At 41.0% G+C, this 22,100-nt stretch overlaps 1 protein-coding gene across 4 annotated transcripts in view; it reads left to right on the top strand.

The window, feature by feature from the left end:
- Positions 1 to 22,100, top strand: part of Shisa6 (shisa family member 6) — a 289,905-nt gene that overhangs the window by 122,130 nt on the left and 145,675 nt on the right. For 2 of the 4 annotated variants that reach the window (XM_047547405.1, XM_047547404.1), the window contains exon 4: positions 6,509 to 6,604. The exons of the other annotated variants lie outside the window; for them this stretch is intronic. In XM_047547405.1, coding sequence (XP_047403361.1) covers positions 6,509 to 6,604 — 96 coding nt within the window. The remainder of the gene's footprint in view (positions 1 to 6,508; positions 6,605 to 22,100) is intronic. 4 annotated transcript variants of the gene reach the window in all.

Genomic DNA, 22,100 nt, shown 5'->3' with positions numbered 1-22,100 from the left:
TGCCCAGGTTCTTTCCTAAGCAGTTGTACTCCTTCCACACTACTAGAAGGTACATGAACAAGAGTTCCTGCTTATTCATGTCAGTAGTCTCAGGCATTTTAATTCTTGCCAGTCTAGTGGGTGTGAAATGACATCTCATTAAGGTTTTAATTTGAATTTCCCTCATTACTTGTGAAATTGAACCCTACTTTATGTATATTGGCCCATTGGGTTTTCTCTTCTGTGAGTTGCATATTTGTTTCTTTTGCTTATTTTCTTCTATTTGGATTGTTTTCTTTTTTAATTAATTGGGAGTATTTATGTGTTCTGGATATTAATATAAATGTATTTTCTAGTCTTTGATTTATAGTTCACAATTGCTTTTGATGTATTATGGTTTCAGATTTCTCAACTGTTCCTTCTCTAGGTTGTGCCTTTTGAATCTTACATTTAAAATTTATTTCCTGCTCTGAGGTCATTAACATATTCTCCTGTATTCCTTTCTAATACTTTTTAGGGTTTGTTTTTATTTTGTATTTAGGTCCTTGGTCCTCCTTGAATGAACTTCTGTGTACATATTTTTGTGTATACTTGTGTATATATACACAGGTATATTTTTCTATCTTTGTTGAAAAGCCTGGACATTTTTTTTGAGTAGTTTTGCTATTCTCCTGTCTTTTCGCTATTTCCAATGAATTTTGGGTTAGAGAAATGAAATAAAAACAACTTAACTGGAAAATACTAGTAAACTCTTAAATAATACTGACAGTGATATTCTAAATGGTACATAATATGAATTATATACATTCATGTGTATGTATGTATATATCAACATATTTAACCTTCTCAATAACCCTGTGGTGTATACCATTTTTGTTTCCCTTTTGCATTTGAAGTAACCAGTGCATTGAGAGGGTTGTAACTTGTCAATTGAGTTCTAGATAAGAGTGTTCCTTAACCAGTATATTATTTCACTTCCAAGGTATTAAGTCTCAAAATGCTTAAGAAGCTTTCTTCATTTTCTGTAGGTTTCAGATCTCAGGCAGTTGGCTTGAGTTTTTTTTTTTTTTTTTTCCTCCTTTATTTTATAAATGGATTTTATCAGTACATGTTTAGGTGCAGATTCCTTCTAATATATAGTCTTACATTTGATTCATTTTTGGGGGGTGGGGAATCTAGAGATGAAAGCCTTTCAGCCTCTCAGAAAACACACACACTGTTAACTTTTAGTTATTGCTTCTGAATCATCCCTTCTGCCTCTCCCCTGGGAGTCTTTAAGTGGATCCTGGGTCCTTTAGTCCACGGGATCTTGCCTTCCCTCCCGTGGTGTTTATCTCATTGTCCTTTCCCAGCACTGAGAACATGGTGTGCTTCTCTCATTGGACTGTATTTTGCCAATTTCCTTCCACATCCATTCTATTGTCCAGATCTGCAAATCCAGGCAAACCATCCTGATGGGTTTGTTTCCCTCTCATGATTGTTGATCTAATTTCACAGATGCACAATTCTGTTGAGTCTTACAGAGATCATCATTTAGATAGTATCTCATTTTTCCCCTCCCACTGCTTGCAGTAAATCTCCTGTACAGAGAAATTTTCCTCCTGGTCACTTCCTTATCAGAGCCAGCAGCACTGCACCAATCCAGGAGCTCAGCCTCAGACCTCTCTTTGCTTTAATCTGCCTCCTGCCTGGGGACACTTGTCCCTTGTTACTGTCCCTCCAACTTCTGGCTTCAGCTGAGTCCTAGGTGGGGCATGAAATTCTGATGGGAGGTCAAGGCAGCTTGGGCAGTGAGAGAGCTAGAATAAAGCCTATCTTGCTTTGGGGAAGGTTGTCAATGTGAAGGTCAGGGTGCAGTGGCAGAATGGGAGGTAGAAATATCATCAGATGCTCCGTTGCACAGTTGGGTTCAGCAGGTGGTGGCAGTCATGCTCTGAAGCCTGAAAGCACCCTGGTTTCTGGCGTGGACTGTGTATTTGTCTGCACTGTGATGTGGGAAGTGCTCACACCACTTTACTGGGATGCTTCACAATGCTCTTGCTTCCTTTTGCCTACAGCTCTGCTGGATATATGGTTGTTTCTCTGTAATTGCAATTTGATCAAAGTCTGTACTCCTTTGTCCTCTGGCCCTGAGAGTTGGCAGTTGGGCAGAGACTCGGGATTGTTGCTGCAGGACAGGAGAAGGGAGTAGCTCTTTGTGGTACAGCTAATGAATTCTGTGATACCCATTCATATCAACACATCAACTCTACTTACCACCACAAAACAGAAAAGACATTGACTCCATTCTCTTCTGATTGTCCACCTACATAAAGCTTCACTTTTACTAATTCTTCTTCATTTTGGATTCCTTGGTTCATGCTAAACTTTGGGAGGTACAGAATATGTAAATCACTATAGACCTTGTACATGGGTCCCACTAAAGACTGACCTGTCACTAGCCCTAATATAGTGGTTCATGAAACATGGTCCTTGTACCAAAGGACATCATCTGCATCACCTGGGAACTTGTTAGAAATGCTCCAGCCTAGTAGACTGGGAATTCTGGGGCTTAAGCCCAGTCATCTAGATCCCATTTAAAGGGTCTAGTGCATGCTCAGGTTTGAGGACCACTGCTCAAACAAAACTTTGAGCTATCACTCTGCATTTTCCACCTCAACCTCAAGGGCAACTTTCTCAAAAAGTGTCCCAAGGGATGAGTTGAAAAACATAAGGGCTCTGAAGAGTTTAGTACTCATTGTCTTTATAAAGTCCTTAGACTTGATTTTCAAACAGCTTTTTATTTTGTTTATCTGGATAGTTTTCAAACCGATTTGACCATAAATTTCTCTATTCCTTCCCCAGTGCTCTTGGTCCTGCCTGTACCCCTCAGTATCTTTTTCTTTCTTTCTTTCTTTTTTTTTTTTTTTTTGTCTGCACTCAAAACCTCAGGACTTGAAGCTCAACTCTGAGCTTCCTCTTCTTGAACTTGGGTGTTTGGGTGTTGCCAAGTAGAATTCTCCTGACCTCACATTTCAGTACATGTCCTAACTACAGTCTTGGAGAAGAAACAGCTGACTGATCAGGCCATGGGGGAGGGGCGGTGAGGTTGTAGAAAGACTGTGGATTTGGAAGGTAGTTAGTCTTAGATGAGATCCAGGATGTACCACTGACTGTCTCCTGTTCTTCCCAGGGTTCTGGTGAAGATAAACAAAGTTGGGTGTGCACAGTGGAATAAATGGTGTATTTGGAGTCCTTGCAAGTGCTAGCTTACTCATCTACCAACTTTAACCCTTTGGTCTCAATTTTCCCAACAATAAAATGGGAATAATAAGAAACACCCTACCAGGTAGCATTGATTGAAATGTTAATATTGTATGGAAAAGATCTTTGTAAACTGCAAAATACTGTAAAACATTTGTTATTATTATGTATTTTAGAAGCTATACTAGCAAGGGCTCTATTCCTCTGCCTGACCAACCATAGATGATCCGGAAATTTCAGTTCCCTTTCAAAAAAGCAGAGCCCCAAAGCATTAGAGCAATGCTTAGTCCTGAGAGACCTTGTTCCAACTGACAGATAAGAATGATTTGTAAATAGCACAGGCCCTGTTTTATGTTCCATCTTCCTTGGTATTGATTTGTTTATCAAAAATTTTATTTATAAGGAGAACAAAAATAAACCAGCCCAAATTCTGCAGGATGTATCACAGGTTCTGAATTAATGAGGTCCAAATTTATGAGGGTTTTGGGCTGGAGATAGAACTCAGTGGTAGAGCACTTGCCTAGCATGTGCAAGGCCCTGGGTTCCATCCACAGCACTGCAAAAAAATAAAAACATAAAAAAACCCCAAAACAAAGAAAAAATAATTTATGAGGGCTCAGAGTTGTTATTTCTGTTTCTTGCCATTCTGTTATTGGTGAGGTGGGGAGAGAGTGACTGTTACAGAAGCAGGGTCCCTGTGCTCCCTGAGGTTTGGAGCACATCTTCCACACGTCCCTTGACCTCTAGGGAAGATGTGTTTCTCTGGGTACCAGAGTCGTGTCTGGAGCTGTCACATGACATGGGTATGAATAGAAGTCTTTATTTCAGTTCTGATGACTCCATGAAACTATGTGCTATGATCACAGAATTTTACAGTAAGAACGTCCCTTGCAGAAAGCTGCATGTCCTGAGGAATGAAGTAATTTATTCCAAAGTCTAGGAAACCAATGGTAAAATTCTCATGATCCTCATGCTGCAGAACAAGAGTGTCAGAGAGTGATTCCTGGACCAGCAGCACGGGCACCGGCACCAGCAGGGACCTTGAGAGACATGCAAACTCGTGAGCCCTACCCCACGTCTTCAGAGTCAGACCCCAACAGTCTGTTTTAAGCTCTCCTAGTTATTCGGATGTGTGGTTAGTTTTGAGATCTGGAATAAGAAGGAAGGGATTGGGACCAAACTCCACCCTCCAGAGAAGAGCTCCAGAGCTGTGCATATAAGTAGTGGGTGGTGCCTGGCACCTAAAATGATCCCAGCAAATGCTCAAATAAACTCAGTTTAGGTTGTTTCTCCACTTACACTGGGGCAGTGGTTCTCATTGCCTAGTGTAATGATTAGAAACCCAGAGAGCTCTTTAAAAATACCCCAGTCTAAGGGGGGCAAGAATGGAGGAAGGAGGGACTGTAGAGAGGGAAAAGAGGGGTGAGAGGGGTCGGGGGGAAGGAAAAATAACAGAATGAATCAAACAACATTACCGTATGTAAATGTATGATTACACAAATGGTATGCCTCTACTTCATGTACAACCAGAAACAACATGTATCCCATTTGTTTACAATAAAAATAAATTTAAAAAAATACCCCAGTCTAAGCCTGAACTCCCCACAACTGAATTAGAATCTCTGGGAGTTGATCTAGGCATTCAGATTTTTTAAAAGCTTCCAAATAATTCCAGTATGCACCTTTGGTTGAGATCTACTGATCTGGAGGGTGCCCTGCTAAGAAAAATTGATTTGGTTTGTGTTTGCACTTATCAGGAATTTTTCTGTTGGGCATTTACTTTGCCTATTTATGTAAGAAAAATTACATATTCATTCAAGAAAAACTTGGAAAATATAGAAAAGTTGAAAGGAGAAATGAATTAACATTCATGTTCTAACTATCCAAAGGCAGCTGACAATATCTTTGTGCATTTTCTTTCAATCTTTTCCCTTTTTTTTTGTATGCACTGGTTTGAATTTTTACAGCACTGTTATCATATTTAATATCCCATTTTCTATCCACTTTTTAACTTTATATCTTAAGTGGTTCCACACATTATTATAATTACAATTTTTCATACATGCTTGTGGCAATGTGAAAAGAAAAAGACTTTTCTCCATTTTTGCATGTACCTACTTCAGGATGGCAGTTAGAGAGTTCTTTCTTTATTTCAAGAATATTAGAAAATCCAGCTTTGAATGTCCAGAAGTAGAATATTAACGTCTTAACTCTGTCTCTCTTCTCCCATGGTGCTTAGCCTGCCTTCGGCCTTTCTCTTACCTCCACCCTCCTGTTAGATGTCTGCATATCTGGCTGATTGAAGATGTGGCCTTATTGCAGGAATTAAAGAAGGGAAAACACATAAATATTTCCCAGTGTTTTATAACCCCCATTCGACTTGCCAGCCTCGGCTGTTGTTAGATTTCTCTTAAGTTACCAGTCTGTAATCCCATAGGTTGTGTCTGATTCATAAACATTCACAAACAGAGCGGTCCCCATCAGGCTCACTCCTGCATGCTTTGAAAGAAAGAGCATAAATGTAAGGCGAGAAAGAGAAGGAAGGTGGGACAAGAGCAGAATATCCTTGACTTAGGGTGGTCCAGTGTGCGTGTTTTTTGGTTTGTTTGTTTTTGTTTTTGTTTTTTTTTTCCTACGATGGTACAAAAGCAATATACACTCAGTAGCAACCACACTTTGTGTTTTGAATTTTGATTTTTTTCCCTAGAAAAAAATTTTTGGCCTAGAAATATGTGGTATGATCCTGTCTTCACAATGCAGGGTCTTGGTAGTGAACCACAGCCCTGGGATTACAAGGTGCAAGAGCTGATTCACAGTATGCTGCATTGCTGAGCTAGGATGTTCCATTGGGTAGACATATCAGATGAATTTTCATCTTGGAATGTTTCAACTTACCCTGGATTTATCAGGAGGCAGCCCTATTGTCAGTTGAGGAACATCTATAAAAACTGTTCTGGTGTTTTGTACTTGGTTAGAAATGCCAAAAACAATTCATGTGTCTCCTTTCCCGTCTGCTTTCAACATGTTATTCTTTGTTGAACAGTAACAAATATATACACATATATGTGTACACGTATGTACATATATGCGTATATGTATATATATAGAAATATATTCTCAGTAATATATGTTATATATATATTATATTTTTTCCTTGACTCCTTCTACCTTCTGACTTAGCTGCTGGTTTGAACATAAGTGCACCATCATTGCTGGTTGTCGGAGCTGCGATTGTCTTCTGTTTTGATGTGGATGCGTCAGGTAATTCTGCCCCATCTTCTTGCAGGGCATTATGGGAAGGATGCTTACCGAAGTGGAGGACCCGATCTCCATAACTTCATCTCATCTGGATTTGTCACATTAGGAAGAGGACACACGAAGGGTACAGTGGAAACCATTTTTTACTAAAATACAGAGGTGGCCTAGGGAACCCCAGTCTGAAAAGTGAAGATGGTATGGAGGCCAGAGGCTTTGTCCAAGACAGGAGTAAATGGGGTGGTTCCATTGCAGCTTGTCCTGGGGACATGTGTGGCTTCCAACAGGAGTGACCAGGAGATCACAGGTGTACCATTAGAGGTCAATAGACTTCCAAGAGACATCCATCCTGCTCTGCCCATGGCAGGGGAACGGGACATAGAGGCTGGTGGCTCCCTGTGGGAAGGGACCACAGCAACATGGTGGGAAGCACTACCCATGGATGTGGCAGCATTTGCAGAGTGTACGTTTGCCTCTTGGGTATTATTCCCCTTCCACTTGAAAGTCACATTTTATACCCTGATGTCAATGTCCTGTACTGTGGGTTTCTAAGCCAGCATGCATGCGGAGAGTTTCAGCATCTTAAGTGTGTTTCTGTAAACTCTATGATGTGGACCCAAAGGCAGAGGTGATGCAGACCTTCCTGCTGCAAGATGAAAGCTAACCTAGTGTTCCTGTGAGCTGCTTTAAGACCTAGCTGACAGCTTGCAGAGCATCTGTGCAGGAGGTCTGGAATCCTCCTCCACTCTCTTTTGTTTAAACAGAGTCCTACTAGTGTTGTGAGCATTCTGTCACATCAAGAGTAACTGGATCCCTAAGTCCTTTGATTACCTTCCCAACACCTGTGTGCTGTTATCCACCAAATGTGAATCCTGTTGTCGGGATAGTATATCCCTGTCTTCCTCTGAAAAATATGTGTCTGTTTCCAGTGTGAGTGAACAAGGAACTTTGCAATATTTTCTTACATTCCATGCACCTACTTTTTAAATTCCCTATGTGATGTTTGTTCATCCTATAGAGAAAAACAAATCTGTATCTGTGTATGTACTTTCTGTTGTGTCTATTTGTGTCTAAATAAAGTTTATTGAGGATACAGGTGGCATTTCTGGCTACTAAAAGTTGAAGAATTAAATTGGGGCCAACTAACGGGAAATGGGCTGCACAGTTAATCACTGAAAAATACAATCTTAGAGACATTTTGTACCAACTCAAACCTGGGATTCCAAGCCCCCACACCACTTACTTCATAATTACCCATCACTGTGAAACAGAGCATTCTGAAACTTAGTATCTTAAAACAATAATAAATATTTATTACCTCACATAGTTTCTGTGGGTTGGAAATTTGGGTGCTTCTGAATTGGGGCAGGGGGTCTCTCCTGAATTTGCAATCACAGGTCAGGCAGGATTGCATCTTCTGGAGCTGGTGGATGCGCTTCCAAGATGGCTCATTCACGTGGTGCTGGCTATTGGCAGGAGGCCTCCATTGCTCTCTGTGTCATCCTCTGTAAATGGGTTACTTGAGTATCTTCATAGTATAGTGGCTGAGTATCCTCCAAATGGATGATCCAAGAAAGAGAAAGTCACATACCACAGTGTCTTTTATGACTAAGTCTATTGGTTACACAATATCATTTTCATAATATCTTAAAGGTTACACAAGTCAGCCCTCTTCAGGATGGGAGGTAGCTATACAGGGGCAAGAATATCAAGAACTGGCAAACGCTGGGTCCATTTTGAAGGTGGGCTTTCTCATACTGACCACCCATGGGGTGGAGCTACAAATGTGGATTTTTCAAACATAACATAGCAACTCTTACCAAGGCTTCTCAACTGCCGCGTGTTCCATCCTCATCCATACCCCTATAGGTGGTTTATCCAGAAACATCAACAACTCCAAGCAATAGAACTCTTTATATTTGATAAATGTTTAAGAGGCCTACTATGTGCTAAGGAGTATTCAGAAGTAAACAAAACAGAATCCATCCTTACCTCACATTCCTTTGGGAGAAACCAACAAAATAAGTTCTTGACAGTAAGTGCAAGTAGAAGAACTTAAGCTGATAAGATTATAGGGAGTGCTGTAGTAGGAAGCTACTCCTGCCAAGAAAGGCCTTTCTGATAAGGTGATAACTGAACAGAGACTTGCAGAGACCAGTCACAGGCAACAGGAAGGCTTGAGGTAGAAACTTTCTTGTTCTGTGAAGAAGTAGGAACGAGGTTCATGCACATGAAGCAGGTGCTGGGGCTGCTCTGAGGTTACCTGGGAGATGGAGACAAGGTGAGAATGTAAGAAGCTGCTGATCTGTGATAATCTTTCCAGATCCCACAGAAAGATCCTGAGCAGATCCCTTTTTCTGTCTAAATGATAATCCCTGGAGACAGGCTGGATATGGCCAGTCCAGCTGCCCAGCTAGATACTCCATAGGTTCTGAGGCAGAAAATAAGGGAAGGAAGTAAAGGCTAAGGAAAGGATAAGTACCTTGGAGCAGTTGATGAGATCAAAGCTGGCAAAGTGACAATCCTGATGCCAGTTTGGGAATCTTACCAAGCAGGGGAGTTCAAAGTGGCACCGTGGCAGTCTAAACCCATAGATCTGAGCAGGGGTAGCAGCAGAGCTGGGAGAGTCCTAGAGGCTGGGCCAATGGTGCCTACTTTATTACTGACTCCCTGAGAAGGAAATGTAGCCAGGAATTGATTATAACATTCAGAAAATATACAGGTTTTAGCCAATGATAATTCTGTGAAGTGGTCTAGTGGGAATAAGAGGGAAAGGAGAGGAGGAAGCAAGGATAAGAGCTTGTTGGCCAATGTGATGATTGGGGGATTTTATGGTGCAGGATTTCTGAGGTGGTGTAGCTTCTGGTAATGATAAGGGCCCAGGATAACTGTGGTTAAATGCAGTAGAAATGTTCACTGAAGCTTAGTTCAGGAACCTCCCTCAGCATCTTCAGGTTCCACTACCCTGGGATGTCCCACCCAGCACTCTCCTCAAGATCTGGGCTCACTATTGTCTTCCCACATTCCTTCCCCAGCCCACCTGCTGGCCTGACCCACGTGCATCCCTGGAGCCAGCCCATTTGACCCAGTGCTCTTGTGATCTCATCTTCAACAGGGTTGAAGTCAGGTCTTCTTTTTAGAAAAAAAAAAAAAAGAGGGATGTGGATACACAAGCTTCTGTGGAACCACAGGTTGCTACCCCCACTCAGGATTTGAGCAGGAACCCTCAGACCATCAGTGGATTGTGGCGAGGAGATCCCCGAGTGATTAGACTAAAGGAATCCAGCTTAGATATTTTCAGTCTGAGGAGCCATGAGAGTGAGTGGGTTGGATTATACTAAGGTATTTGAAGACTGGACTCCAGAGAAAGCATAGAGCTCAGAAGGCGTCCTATCTCCATGGCAACAGTGAAGCTGGTGGTACAGCTAGAGAGAGAGGGAGAGGGAGAGGGCTGGACCTGTTTTTGACTGAGAATAGCCTCTGTGAGGCCTCACTTCCTGGGAGCATTCTTTCCTGTACTTCTCCATGAGGTAGGGGTGGGCGGAAGGAGTGGGAGCAGAGCAGGGAGGAAAGCTTTCATTCACAGTTGAGGGCACCAAAGCTCTAAGCCATCCACTGGTGATTTGGTCTGTGCACGTGGGACAGCTCCCTTGTGTACTCTCTGCTTGTTCACTGCTGATTAACGCCTGAATACTGAGCACTAGTCATTAACTTGGTGTGCCCAGCTTTATTCAGTGGTATTTCACTTGATCCTAGCCAGCACACAGAGCTGTCCCTCAGTCTTGTCCTTATGAAAATAGGTGGTATCAGTATGCATTCATGTTTTGTTACAACTGAGTCAACCTTGTATGGTGCCTGATTGCATTGGAAGCAAGGATGGATCTGCATGAATGGTGAATTCCACCCTCATCCAGTGAATCCATCTCTTAACATAACTTCTATTGGAACAATGTAAAAAGAATTAAGGCAAAACAAAACCCAGTGCAATACCTTTGAGATACTTCAAAGTTGAATACCTCTGCAAGTTCAGCCATTTTGCTTGAGGCAACTATTTCACAAAACTCCTGTTTCCTTATGGGTTCTGTTAACAAGAATACTTATGACCCTTCAGAAGGTTGAAAGAATACTATGATTCTCCTCCATCCAGCCTAGGATTCTGTCACCAGCAAGATTACATTCAGCAGCAATTAAAACCGTGTAGGTCAATATGAAGAACATAGTGTCCCGGACCCACTTCACAGGCTACCCACAAAGTCCACCTCTAAGTCAATGCCACCCAGTTTATCTTCAGAGACCCATTTGAGGCAATAAGCCTTCCACCTCATAAGTCAGAGTGCAAGCTGACCAGAGAAATGGACATCATTCCTCTTTGGCTTATCTCCTCATTTTAATAGAGTGCTTGGGTTGAAATGACATAGTGACTATTGTCTTCTTGTGGCATCTAAGCTGTTCCCCAACTCACACGACCTTGATAAATGTGTCACATCAGAAAAATTTCCCTATGCTGAGCCCTAGACATTGCATGTCCCTGTTCAGGACTTCCCTATGAACCTGTTACCATTGGACTATGCAAGTGCTGGACCAATCTATTGGTACAATCTGCTGGACTGATGTAAGAAGAAAGATAGTACAGGACAAAAGTCGCAAGTCAGGATATACTGCAGATCTCCATGCTTTGAGAAGTTTCAGCTCTTCCTTGTAAGATGCATGTATGTTCAACTCAGGAGCAGTAACTTGGGTACAGCTAAATCTCCCATGACCCTCAGCAATGAGAAAGGAGACAAGACTTTCTGGACCTTGGGATTCTGAAGGCATCCCTTATTTCTCAGTGCCACCAACATGACTTTCTATCTGGCAAGAGGGGAGGATCCCGTGAAGCTTTTCACCCTGAATATTGGTGTTGTCTTTCAATTCTCTTTGGGGGAGGACAGAGGATTAAGTTATGTTTTCCCAGAGGCTGGCTTGTCCAGCCAGAAGGCTAACATCTCTGGGCTGCTGCTCTTTTTTTTTTCCAATCCTTTGTTACTGCCAGATCTGAACTTTCTCTTGCCATGACCTTTGGCTTGAGTTAGCTGTAGGAGCAAGTTTGAGGCCAGTACAATCTCTCTTCCTGGCACTGGTCTTGGCACTGACCAGTCATCCAAGTTGGGTATCTTCTCTTCCCAGGAGCCAGCCCTTGGCATTTGCTCCCTCATTTTCTGCTCACTGCCAAGAGTCTCAAAATCCCTTAGCTTTGGGAGTAAATCAAGTCACAGGAAAATAGTAGAAATATCTCTAAGCTACAGAGGGTTTATGTGGACTTCTCCATCAATAGTTACCAGAATTCCATGTGGCGATTGGCATCATTAGGACACCACTATCCGTGCTATCCATGCTATTCTAGGGCTCTGCTCCTACAGATTATTAACAGGCAGAATAAATAAATTCCAGTCTTTCCTGCCTAGAATCATGACCTTGACCTCAGTCTTACTCTACTCCAAATATTGACGTAAATTTCCCTCTATTATATGATTGGGGATCAGACGTGGTCAACTCCTGGTTCCACCACCTACTGTGTGACCTTGACCTCTATGACATTCTTTTATAAGCTAAGGTTGTAAGTACCACCTACCTCTCAGAGCTGCTATGGAGATTGTGAGAAACACATGCACCAGAGCTCTAAGCACTCAGGTAAGGTAGTCTTCCTATTGTTCTAGCTTCACAGAGTGCAGTAGAATAATAACACTAAAGCCAGCAGCAAGGGCTGGTTGGCACTAGTTAGAAATGTGTACTTTCAGGCTCCACCCCAAATTAACTGAATCAGTATCAGCATTTTAACAAGATCTCCAGGAAATTCATATTAAATACACATTAAAATTCAAGAAGCACTAATGAAAATTTTGTTTTTAAAATTTTGGTAAGGTCCTCTCCATGTCTTCAAGGTCACCTCTATTTCTGAGATTCATTTGCCATACACAAGTATTAGAAGCCAGGTTCTCCCATAGCTGAGAAGGGAAATACCTGAGCTCAGAGGGGTGATACAAAGAGATCTTTTTAGGACTCTGGTGCCCTGTCTTATGTGGGGAACCAAATAAAAATGACAACACAGACACTGGCATTTGCCCATTTCCACAAACTCAAATATTAGTTGAATGGACACAAGTAAGACAATGTCTGCCTTGCAGACGCTGGGTTGTATGATTTCTGTCAAGTAAATGGGAAGGTCCATGCAGTAGATCCCAAGATGAGCAAAAGGAATTTAAAGGAAGAAAACATAGCCACTGAATGAGGGTGTCCTAAATGGCTTCCTACAAAACATAGGAGCTGAGATGTTCCTTGAGTAGCAGGAAAGTGACCAGAGCCCAGTCACCTGTACTGAGATCACAGGAAATGGATCTAGAAAGGTGGTTAGAGACAGTGTGAGCACAAAATATGGGTTCAGTTAAAACTTACAGCAAAGGCTGGGGAGAGAACAGAGGAGGAAATGATGGGTGCTAAGCTGCAATTGAGTGGGATTAATAAATTCTGGGGTGCTGTTGCACAATAGGGTGACTGTAGATAATCCCAATATGCTGCACATTTCAAAGAGCTGGAGGAAAGCATAAGGAAATGATAAACGTCTGAGGAGACAGATAAGTTTACCCTGATTTGTACATTATACAATGTCATGGTACCCCATTGACACGTGCAGTTTTGTGTTTTTATATATTGGTTGAGGAATAAATTTAATTTTTAAAAATCTCTGTTTACCACTGCCCATATTTTCCTCTTCCTTTCTAACTCTTATGCTTTTCAGAACAAAACTAAGGAGCAAAATAAACACATGAAAAGCAGGTCTCTGTGTGTGTCCTGCTCCGAGGGCAGAGAGGGACACAGCAAACTGATCTTCCACTCCCTTGGCCTCTCTTCGTCCTGCTGAGTGAGAGTGTTCTTCCTCGCCCGAATCAGGGGCAGGGCGGGTGGTGGCTGCAGAGCTGGAAGCAGTTGCGTGAGCTTAGGGCTTCAGTGCTCTGTGGACCACTCAGTCATGTCCTGTGTTGCAAATGTTTCATTGTATCAGTTTCCTCATGCAAATCAGAGCACTGACAGAGCCCTTCCTTATTTGATATTCTGGAATCACTTCAAGATAAGGCACCTCCTGAACAGAGAACTACTGCATAGAATAAAGCAGGGAGTTTTTCTCTCAGAGTATTTGAGTTTGAGTACCTCCATGTATTCTCAGAGTCGCCTCTTTGCCTACACTTCAAAGTATCAGCAAGAAGACCCTCTTAATATGGGCACAGTGCTGGAGAGAGGTGATTTCCCCTGAGTTTCACAGTGTATTGTTCATAGTTCACACCTGAAGGCCCTTCCACCAGCAATTGGTAAGTATGCAGCCTGTTTTCCGAGGGGCAGCGCTTATAAAGTATTCATTCCTTGAATAGGATGAATTTTGGAACCTTGTTCTCTTCATCTGCTTCCCAGTGAATCATTTTTGCTTTTGCCCTGGGGGAACAATTCTGAGGCAGCATAATGGTTTTCTGGTTTTTCACTAAGAGCAATTGAACCTGTATGCCTGAATGCATTCAACTTGAATATCCAGGGCCATGGCATAGACTGGAGTGTGGCGGATTCCTCAGAAGCTTATGCTTGTGCAGATGAAGTTGTGGGTCCCAGAACAAGAAAAGAAGGGGGAGCCAAAAATGTGAACCACAGGGCAATGAGGAAGTGGAACCTAAACCAGAATCCAGGTGGCTAAAACTGGGAAGGCACTGTCTTTGGAAGCTTTGGGCAGGGATGGTGGTAAATCCAGAAGTAGAATAAGCAGGTGTCTTTGCTCACTTTTGTATGTCAGTTGATAAGTTCTGGGGAGGCTCTTGAGCATTTGCCCCTCAGTCTATTGCTTTGCCCAAATTCTATCATTTGAGCCTTTTCTTTACATCTGAGACATTTCCAGTTTTTAGGAGACCTCCTTTAAGAAGTCCCCAAATTTATCAAGGTAGATCCTTCTGTATGGTTGTAGATCCTTCTGCATGATTTGGAAGGCAGAGGTTTTAACAGTGAACTGGCTCTTTAACTCCTGTCTGTTCTTCCTCCGGGGTTCTCCACCCTACTAACCACTCAGCTACTCAAGCAGAACACTGCATATTGAATACTAGCCTTGATGTTTCTGTCTCCCTCTCCTCCCACACCCAAGTTCATCACCATCCATTACTTTCCCTTGAACTTGTAAGCCATTTGTCCCCTGCATAACCCAGCATCCCAGTCTATTCCGCTTTTCCTTCCCACCCTACAACTCACAAAGGCCTCCTACATGGGAATCCACTCTTATCTCCCATAACCAGCCAGAACGATCTTACTTACTCTACCCTGAGTTAACCTGGCTTAATCCAACTTACATACCTAGCCTAAAGCTCAGATCTGTTGTGACTCCCTATTTTATAGAATTTCAAATGCTGTTTGTTGTAACAAAAATCTTAAATATTAACTCTAACTCCTTGGAACATGGTGGCCCATAATAAAAATAATGGCTGAACCAGGCAGAGCAGTGCATATCTCTCGTCCCACCTACTCAAGAGGCTTAGACAGAAGGATCGCAAGTTCCAGACCAGCCTCAACAATTTAGCGAGAATCCATCTCAAAATAAAAACTAAAAAGGGCTGGGAGTGTAGCTCAGTGATAAAGCACTTCTAGGTTCAATCCTTACTACTGAGAAAAAAAAAAAAATCCTGACTGAGTTCAAAACTCTTAAGAGGTATCATGCACATACCCTCCCTCTTTTCCTAGGTGGACAACATGATTCCAAGCAAAGCCCTCAAGGGCCCCCACCATCCAGCCCCTGCATACTGCTCGAGCTTCTTTGTTGCTAACTGCATGCTTGCCAACATAGACTTCCTCTCTCTTCTTCCCTCCTTAGAGCCTTTGCACAGGGCTCCTTCTGTCTGCAGTGGTCTTCCCTGTCGGTCCTTATTGGACCAGTACACCCATTGTTCAGGTCTCAGCTTGACGTTCCCTTTCTCACATCTTGCTTGTCCCTTGTCTCAATTCATTCTGCACTGATGTGATGGAATGCCACAGATTGGGTAGTTTATAAATAATAAAAACTTATTTAACTCTTGATTTTGGAGACTGGGAAGTCCCAAGATTGAGAGGAGGAGCTGCTGGCAAGGGCCCTCTTGCTGTACTGTCACATGGCAGAGGGCATCCCATGCATGGTGAGAGAGCTCGGGTGCATGAGGTGGGGTGCAAACTCACTCTTCATAAAGACGCCACTCTCACAACCACAGCCTCAATCCATTCTCCAGGGCAGAGCCCAAGAGCCGCCCATGCAGCTCTAGCTCAGTGTTTTTCCCTCTCAGTGACTGTTTAATAGCCCATCCTATTATGCCATCATTTATACAGTCAGTATTAGATCCACAACTTTTTTTTTTCACTGACTTTTATTTTTAAGAGTTTTTATTTAGGAATAATTTTAGACTTATACAAAACTTATGAAACAGTGCAAATTAATTCCTATATTCTCTTCAAATTTTCCAAATTTTAATATTTTATCACCTTTGCTGTATCATTCTTTTATCTTCACTTCTCTATTTATGTGTACATGCACATACAAAATAGATATGCATACAAACATTAAATATATATATATATATATATATGTTCATGTATTTTTCTGAATACATGGGCATATATAATAGTGTTTCTGGAATACTAGCAAGTAGTTGCAGATAAAATGGCCCTTTACCTCTAAATACTTAAGTGTATACTTCCTAAAATCAGTGACACTCCATTTATAACCACAATATGATTTTTAGAAAATTAACCTTGATAGAATACCAGTGTCTAATCTATAGTTTTTATTCAAATATACTGTTAATGTGAAAAGGAAAATGTTTTTCCTGGTTCAGGCTCATATGTTATATGATTTATTAGTATGTATTTAATTATCTTTGTTGGCATTTATAAATATGATTTCTCTACCATTTTATTCTCTAACTGGTTAGGTTTGGGTATATGAAGGCTATTGATTTTCTGTGTTAACTGTCTATTTGGTACCTTAGTGATTTCTTTTATTGTTAATTATTTTTATAATTGCCATTCTAGGTACACTGTCATGTCATATGCACATAGAGGCAGTTTTACTTCTTTATGCTTCTAATTAATTTCTCTTGTCTAATTGCTTTGGCTTAATACTACCAGTACAGTGTTGAATATCTGGAGATATAAAGGGCATACCCAGACAGTGTAAATGCCTCAAGAACTTTCCTAAGATACAGTCTCTAGGACTAAAGTAGATAGATGAAAATGATAACCTGATAGACAGGCAGATAGATATACAAATATATAGATAGAGATTAGTTCATGTTAAAAAGGTAATACTTAATCCCTATTTCTTATTTTTTTTCTTTATTAATACAGAATAGGATTGAAAAGCTTTTCAGCTTCGATGAAAATAATCATGGTTTTTTCCTTAGATCAATTCGCATGATGTATAATAGTAGCAGATTTTCTAATATTGACTCAGTGCATTCCTAAAAGAAATTCCACTTGGATATATTGCATACTGCTTGTTAATATTTCATTCAGCACATATAAATATTCACAAAGGATACTAGTCTATAATTTTATTTCTTGTAATATTTTCATATGCTTAGCACCAATATTCTATTTGCTTTACTAAAGGAATTAGGAATTTTTCTTCATTTTTGGTGCTGTGGAACCATATGTACAATGTTGAGGCTGTCTGGTCTTTGGAGGTTGGAAATAATTCTCCTCTGAGACCATCAGTGAATACTGCTTTTCAGGGATAGTTTATTGATAACTTTTCTGTAAAATGTGCATTTTTTTCTATTTAGCTAATTTTTAAATTGTTTGTACTTAGTTCTATTTTAATGTTTTTTAGTAGTTATAGTCATACTTAACTTTTTATTGTTACTTAGTTCCAAGTGTTTATATTTAATCTTTTTATCTAGCTCATTAGTTTTTAACATTCTTTATCTTTTACTTTTTGCTTATACAATAATCAATGTGTTTATCCTGTTTTTCTTTCTGCATCCTTTCTCCTTCCATTTTTTGAGATCATTTCTACTTTGCCACATGTTGCATACATATGCTAGTTGTCTACTTTCTGAACAACAACTGTTTTAATCTTTGATATATATATATACATAGATATGTTCACCACTTTTATTTTTCTTGAGAAGTCTGCCCACTTATCTCTTGGTTGGATGAAGTTAATCTGGTAGATTGCTCAAGAAAGACTCATGACTGCGCAGTTCTGAGTTTTATCTTGAACTGTTGTTCTGTAGACTTGACACTTAAAGTTTGTCTGGTAATAAAATTCTAGGTTCACACTTTCCCTGAGTCTTTTGAAAATGCTGCTCCATAGTTGCTCTTTTTTTTTTGAGAAGTCTGATGATGGCAATTTAATTCTTCAGATCTTCAGATCTTATAAATTATTTGATCTTTCTACTTAAAGCCTTGAGAATTATTTTTACCTTTAAAGTGTGTTAGTTTTACTAGGACATCAGCATGTAACGATTCCTAGGTCAGCTATCTATCTAAAGTTCATCTCTCTGAGCCTGATGCTTTTGTTGAACTTCATACATTGGATGTGAGAGAAAGAAAGACCCATTTGCATTTCCTAAGGTGCATCTGCAACTTCTTATGGGAGTGAAAATTCATGGCCATTATTCTTCTCTATTCCCTAAGCAGAAAACATGGACATCACTTTTGCTTGATTCTTTTGGTATGCATTCCTCATCCCTGATCCTTATTCTATTGACTCCCTTTCAACACATCCTCAGGTTCTTTCACATTTGCCCAATTCCCTCAATGCAAACTTTTTCCTGCTCATTTCCAGTTTAATTTAATAGCTGCCTACCTGCAATTTCTGCCTCCATTCACTATGCTCTCTCCCTCACAGAGTCTTCTGCCAAGTTTATATTCCTTCAATACCATTTCTAACTAAGCCATCCTCCTTCTAGAGTGGCTTCCAGTTCCCCAGTTCCTATATTTCTTCCATTCCCTAGGCATGTTAGTTTGTCTACCCCTGCAGTCATTCTGATTATCTTCCCACTCATTTCAAACCTTATATGGGTAGGCTTCCTTGTATGCCTTACCTTTTATTTATTGATTCTTTCTGTATCCAGGAATCCTAAAATGTCTGGTTTCCCACATTTTCACTTACTTTTTAGTTTTTTTTTTTTTTTTCCACTTGAGGAGGCGGGTATTCGAACCGCAGTCCTTGCGCATGCTAGGCGAGCGCTCTCCAAAAGGAACTATTTCTTCAGCTCCTTTTTAAATCCCTCTCATGCTTTATGGCCCTATACAAGTCTTACGTTTTTTCATGCACTTCAACCTCCAAGTGTTTTGTGCATCTGAGTCTTCAGGTATACCATTCTTTAAATTATTTTTTTGCCTTGTACTGTTATTTGGGCATATACATATATTATGTGCTTCCAGTGGGGTTGTTAGCTCTTTGATGAGACTAGATTTAGGGCCATAGTATGGAGCAGAGTCTCAACATTACCTGGGGACCTCTGAATCTAACACTTGTTTATAAGGCCACTTTACCTTGCCCCAGACTCTTAAATGTTTAACACTGAAAGGAGTTCTCAAAACTTTTAGAGGAGAGGTCAGAATAGATCCTCTTAGACTCAAGTTTAAGAGGTCTATAATCATCAGAATAGTAGGTGATACTGGGATGACAGCAGTAAAAAAAAAATTGGTGGCTGAACACCAACAAAGCTTTTTATTTATGTTTTTCCACACAAAAGTTTACTGGAGGTTTGGATAACCTTTAAAGCAAACGTCCTCCATATGTTGCCTCAGGAATTAAGACTAACAGGGATTTCGGTATCCTGTAGCTGCACTGGGACAAGGAGCCTCCTTTGTTGACAAAATTGAGAAAGAAGAAAACTGAAATGACACCCTGAAATGACAGTCACATCCCATCTGATGTGAAATAAAGCAAGTTTCATTCCAGACCTAACACCAAGGAGATGATGAATATGATCTTCCAGGGAGATGTGATTGTTCCAGTTCTCCAGAAGAAGAAGAAAACAGGATATAATGGTGAACTCTAGGAATGTTTACTGTGGCCTGGGAACCCAAAGCTCATTTTACTCTCTTTGTGGTATACAGAATACACTCACTCCTTCTCCAAGGATGGCAATCTCAAATACCCAGGTAGTCATGGCATTATATTTAGACATTAGTTTAGACATTATGCAGCATTCCTAATCTGGACTAGGGGAAGGTTCCTTGATTAGGTTGCACTGCTCTCTGGAGGAGTTTCCTTGTCCAATGTTTACCATGGCTCCTGACTTCATCCTACAGGAGATTTTCCATTGTCTACCTTGGCCATATCTGAAATGACCACGGCCAGGAACTACCCAGCTTCCTCAGCTCACTGACTTTGCTGAGATAATCAGAGGTCCAAAGATTGTTTGAAGTCCTTATTAATTACAGATTGCCTGATCCTTTGACAACTCAACTGTTATATTGTGAGATTTTCATATCTACCATTCTAGTCTGTTCTATAAGCTAGTAAACACACAATTCTTGAGACATAGCTTCCAGATCTCTTGTTTCCTTTGCTTTTTAAGGCCCTACTTCTTTCTTCACTTCATGAGAGGTATTCTAAACCTTTTCAGTCATGAGCCCTTTATACTGATTCACTTTATTCAAATAAAGTACCAACCTTCTCGGTCAGTATAGCAAGGGAAGAGGAACATAGAAAATGTTTTCACTTTGACACGATGCATGGGACTTCCATTCGTAGGTCATTGATCGAAGCCATTCATATGGTCCTGCCAAACTTCAAGAGAGCAAAGAAATATATTCTAATCTGTACTGGAATGGAAAGGAGAGGCAGATCAATTAGTGAATATTATGGAGTATGTCACTTTCATGACAACTATAGATTGTAACCCTGAGACATCAAGGCAGGTCTCAGAAAAGGAAAAAGCAGTGATGTCGACCAGATGATGCCAGAAGGTGCAGTGTGTCCCTTTGAGCCAAGGTCAGAATTGCTGGTGATTGCATCTGTGGAAGGAATTATGGTACTCATTCTGGAAGCTTCTGAAGCTCACAGCCCCCATCCTTTAACTTCAATACCCTGAGACAACTCCCTTCTAGAGAGGAGGTTTGAAAGAAAACTCATCAACCATGTGGTTTCAGATTCTGGAGAATAAGACCACTCTTCTTGCTGGTTATGCTGATGCAAGGGGAGATGTCCATATGGCTCCATAAAGTACTCTACTTTCATTTCATGCTCACTTGTAGCTAAACCCTCTCCAGTGAATGTGGATCATTGGAATCACTCTTATTGTTAGGGAGTAATTGCTCCCACTAAGATTTACTAGAAGGAAGTTTGAAAGTCATCAAGGAACAGAATAGATTCTAGGCAGGGCTTTCCACACTTCATCTTTTTGTGCACATTCAAATACTTCATAAGAGTCACTACCCTGACCAACATTCTGGGACTCTAAATGTTTCACTGATTTATTTTATTGTTCACAATTGTCGGGCTCAGAGGCCCATCCTGGAAGTTTACTAGGGGAGCACAAGAAAACTTCTAGCCCTAATGTTAATGAGACAGGTTCTGGTGAGAGAGTTCAAACATTGAATGGCCCCATGTGAACATGGAAGTAAGTGCCCAGCAGAGTGGGCTTGCCTGATAGTCAAGGGTGTCATCTGGATGGGAGTAGGATTAGAGTGGCTAAGACAGGTGCTGAGACTCAGCCAGCCTCTTCTTCATTTTGATTAATTGGTTTATCTTGTTTTATGGAACTTGACAGAACTGGCTATGACTTTTTGTGGTTGACTACCCCCGTTGTACCTAATTACACAGGAGATTTTTAAAAGCAACAATGAACACATTTTCTAAATATGTTCTCAATCCTATCCCTCCCTCCGTAATTAGAGGCAAAGGGAAGGGAGGGTTGGGAGGTATTCCCAGAGGTCTCCTGTCAATCAGTCCCAGGCAGGTCCCTCTGGGGCCATTCAGAAATACAGTCACTGGAAGTCACATGACATGGAGGGCAAGGGACATAACGTGTGACTCTGTAGCCATACCCTAGGCACTTAGAGCCCTCACAACTGCTTCCCTACTCCTACACATGAGGGCTGAGGTACCACTCAAGAGCCAGGTAGGAAATTATATACTTTTAGTAAAGAAGTAGTTTTATAAAAAGAAAAATAAAAATATCCAGCAATGTCTAGGGAGATCAAAGCCAGATTCAACAACAGGTCCTGACACAGGTGATTCTAAGACTCACATCTTTGCCCTTTGAATGAAAAGATTAATTGTAAAAGGAGTAACATATTTCATTTATCCATTCATTCCTTCTATGCATTTGACCCTGTGTGAGGCACTGGGAGAATCTCTTAGTAAGAGTCTCACTGGGCAGGGAATGAGGATGCAGAACAGGAGTCTTGTGCAAGCCACTGAAGACTGGGGTGAGCATGGAGAGTTCAGGGGACCTGCGCCTGGGTATCCCAACACCCTGCTGGTCTAGGCACCAAATTGCTCCCAGCTCCCTATTCACAGAGGAAAAGAAAATGCCCATGGGCAGTGACAAACCCACATGGTTATTTTGTTTGGCTGCCCTCCATTTGCCCTCTCACTGTTCAGAAGGGCTTGGAACCCTCTACCAATT

The sequence above is a fragment of the Sciurus carolinensis genome, chromosome 3 (assembly GCF_902686445.1).
Source record: "Sciurus carolinensis chromosome 3, mSciCar1.2, whole genome shotgun sequence".
Classification (NCBI taxonomy): Eukaryota; Metazoa; Chordata; class Mammalia; order Rodentia; family Sciuridae; genus Sciurus; species Sciurus carolinensis.
This window is presented reverse-complemented; position numbering and strand designations above follow the sequence as displayed.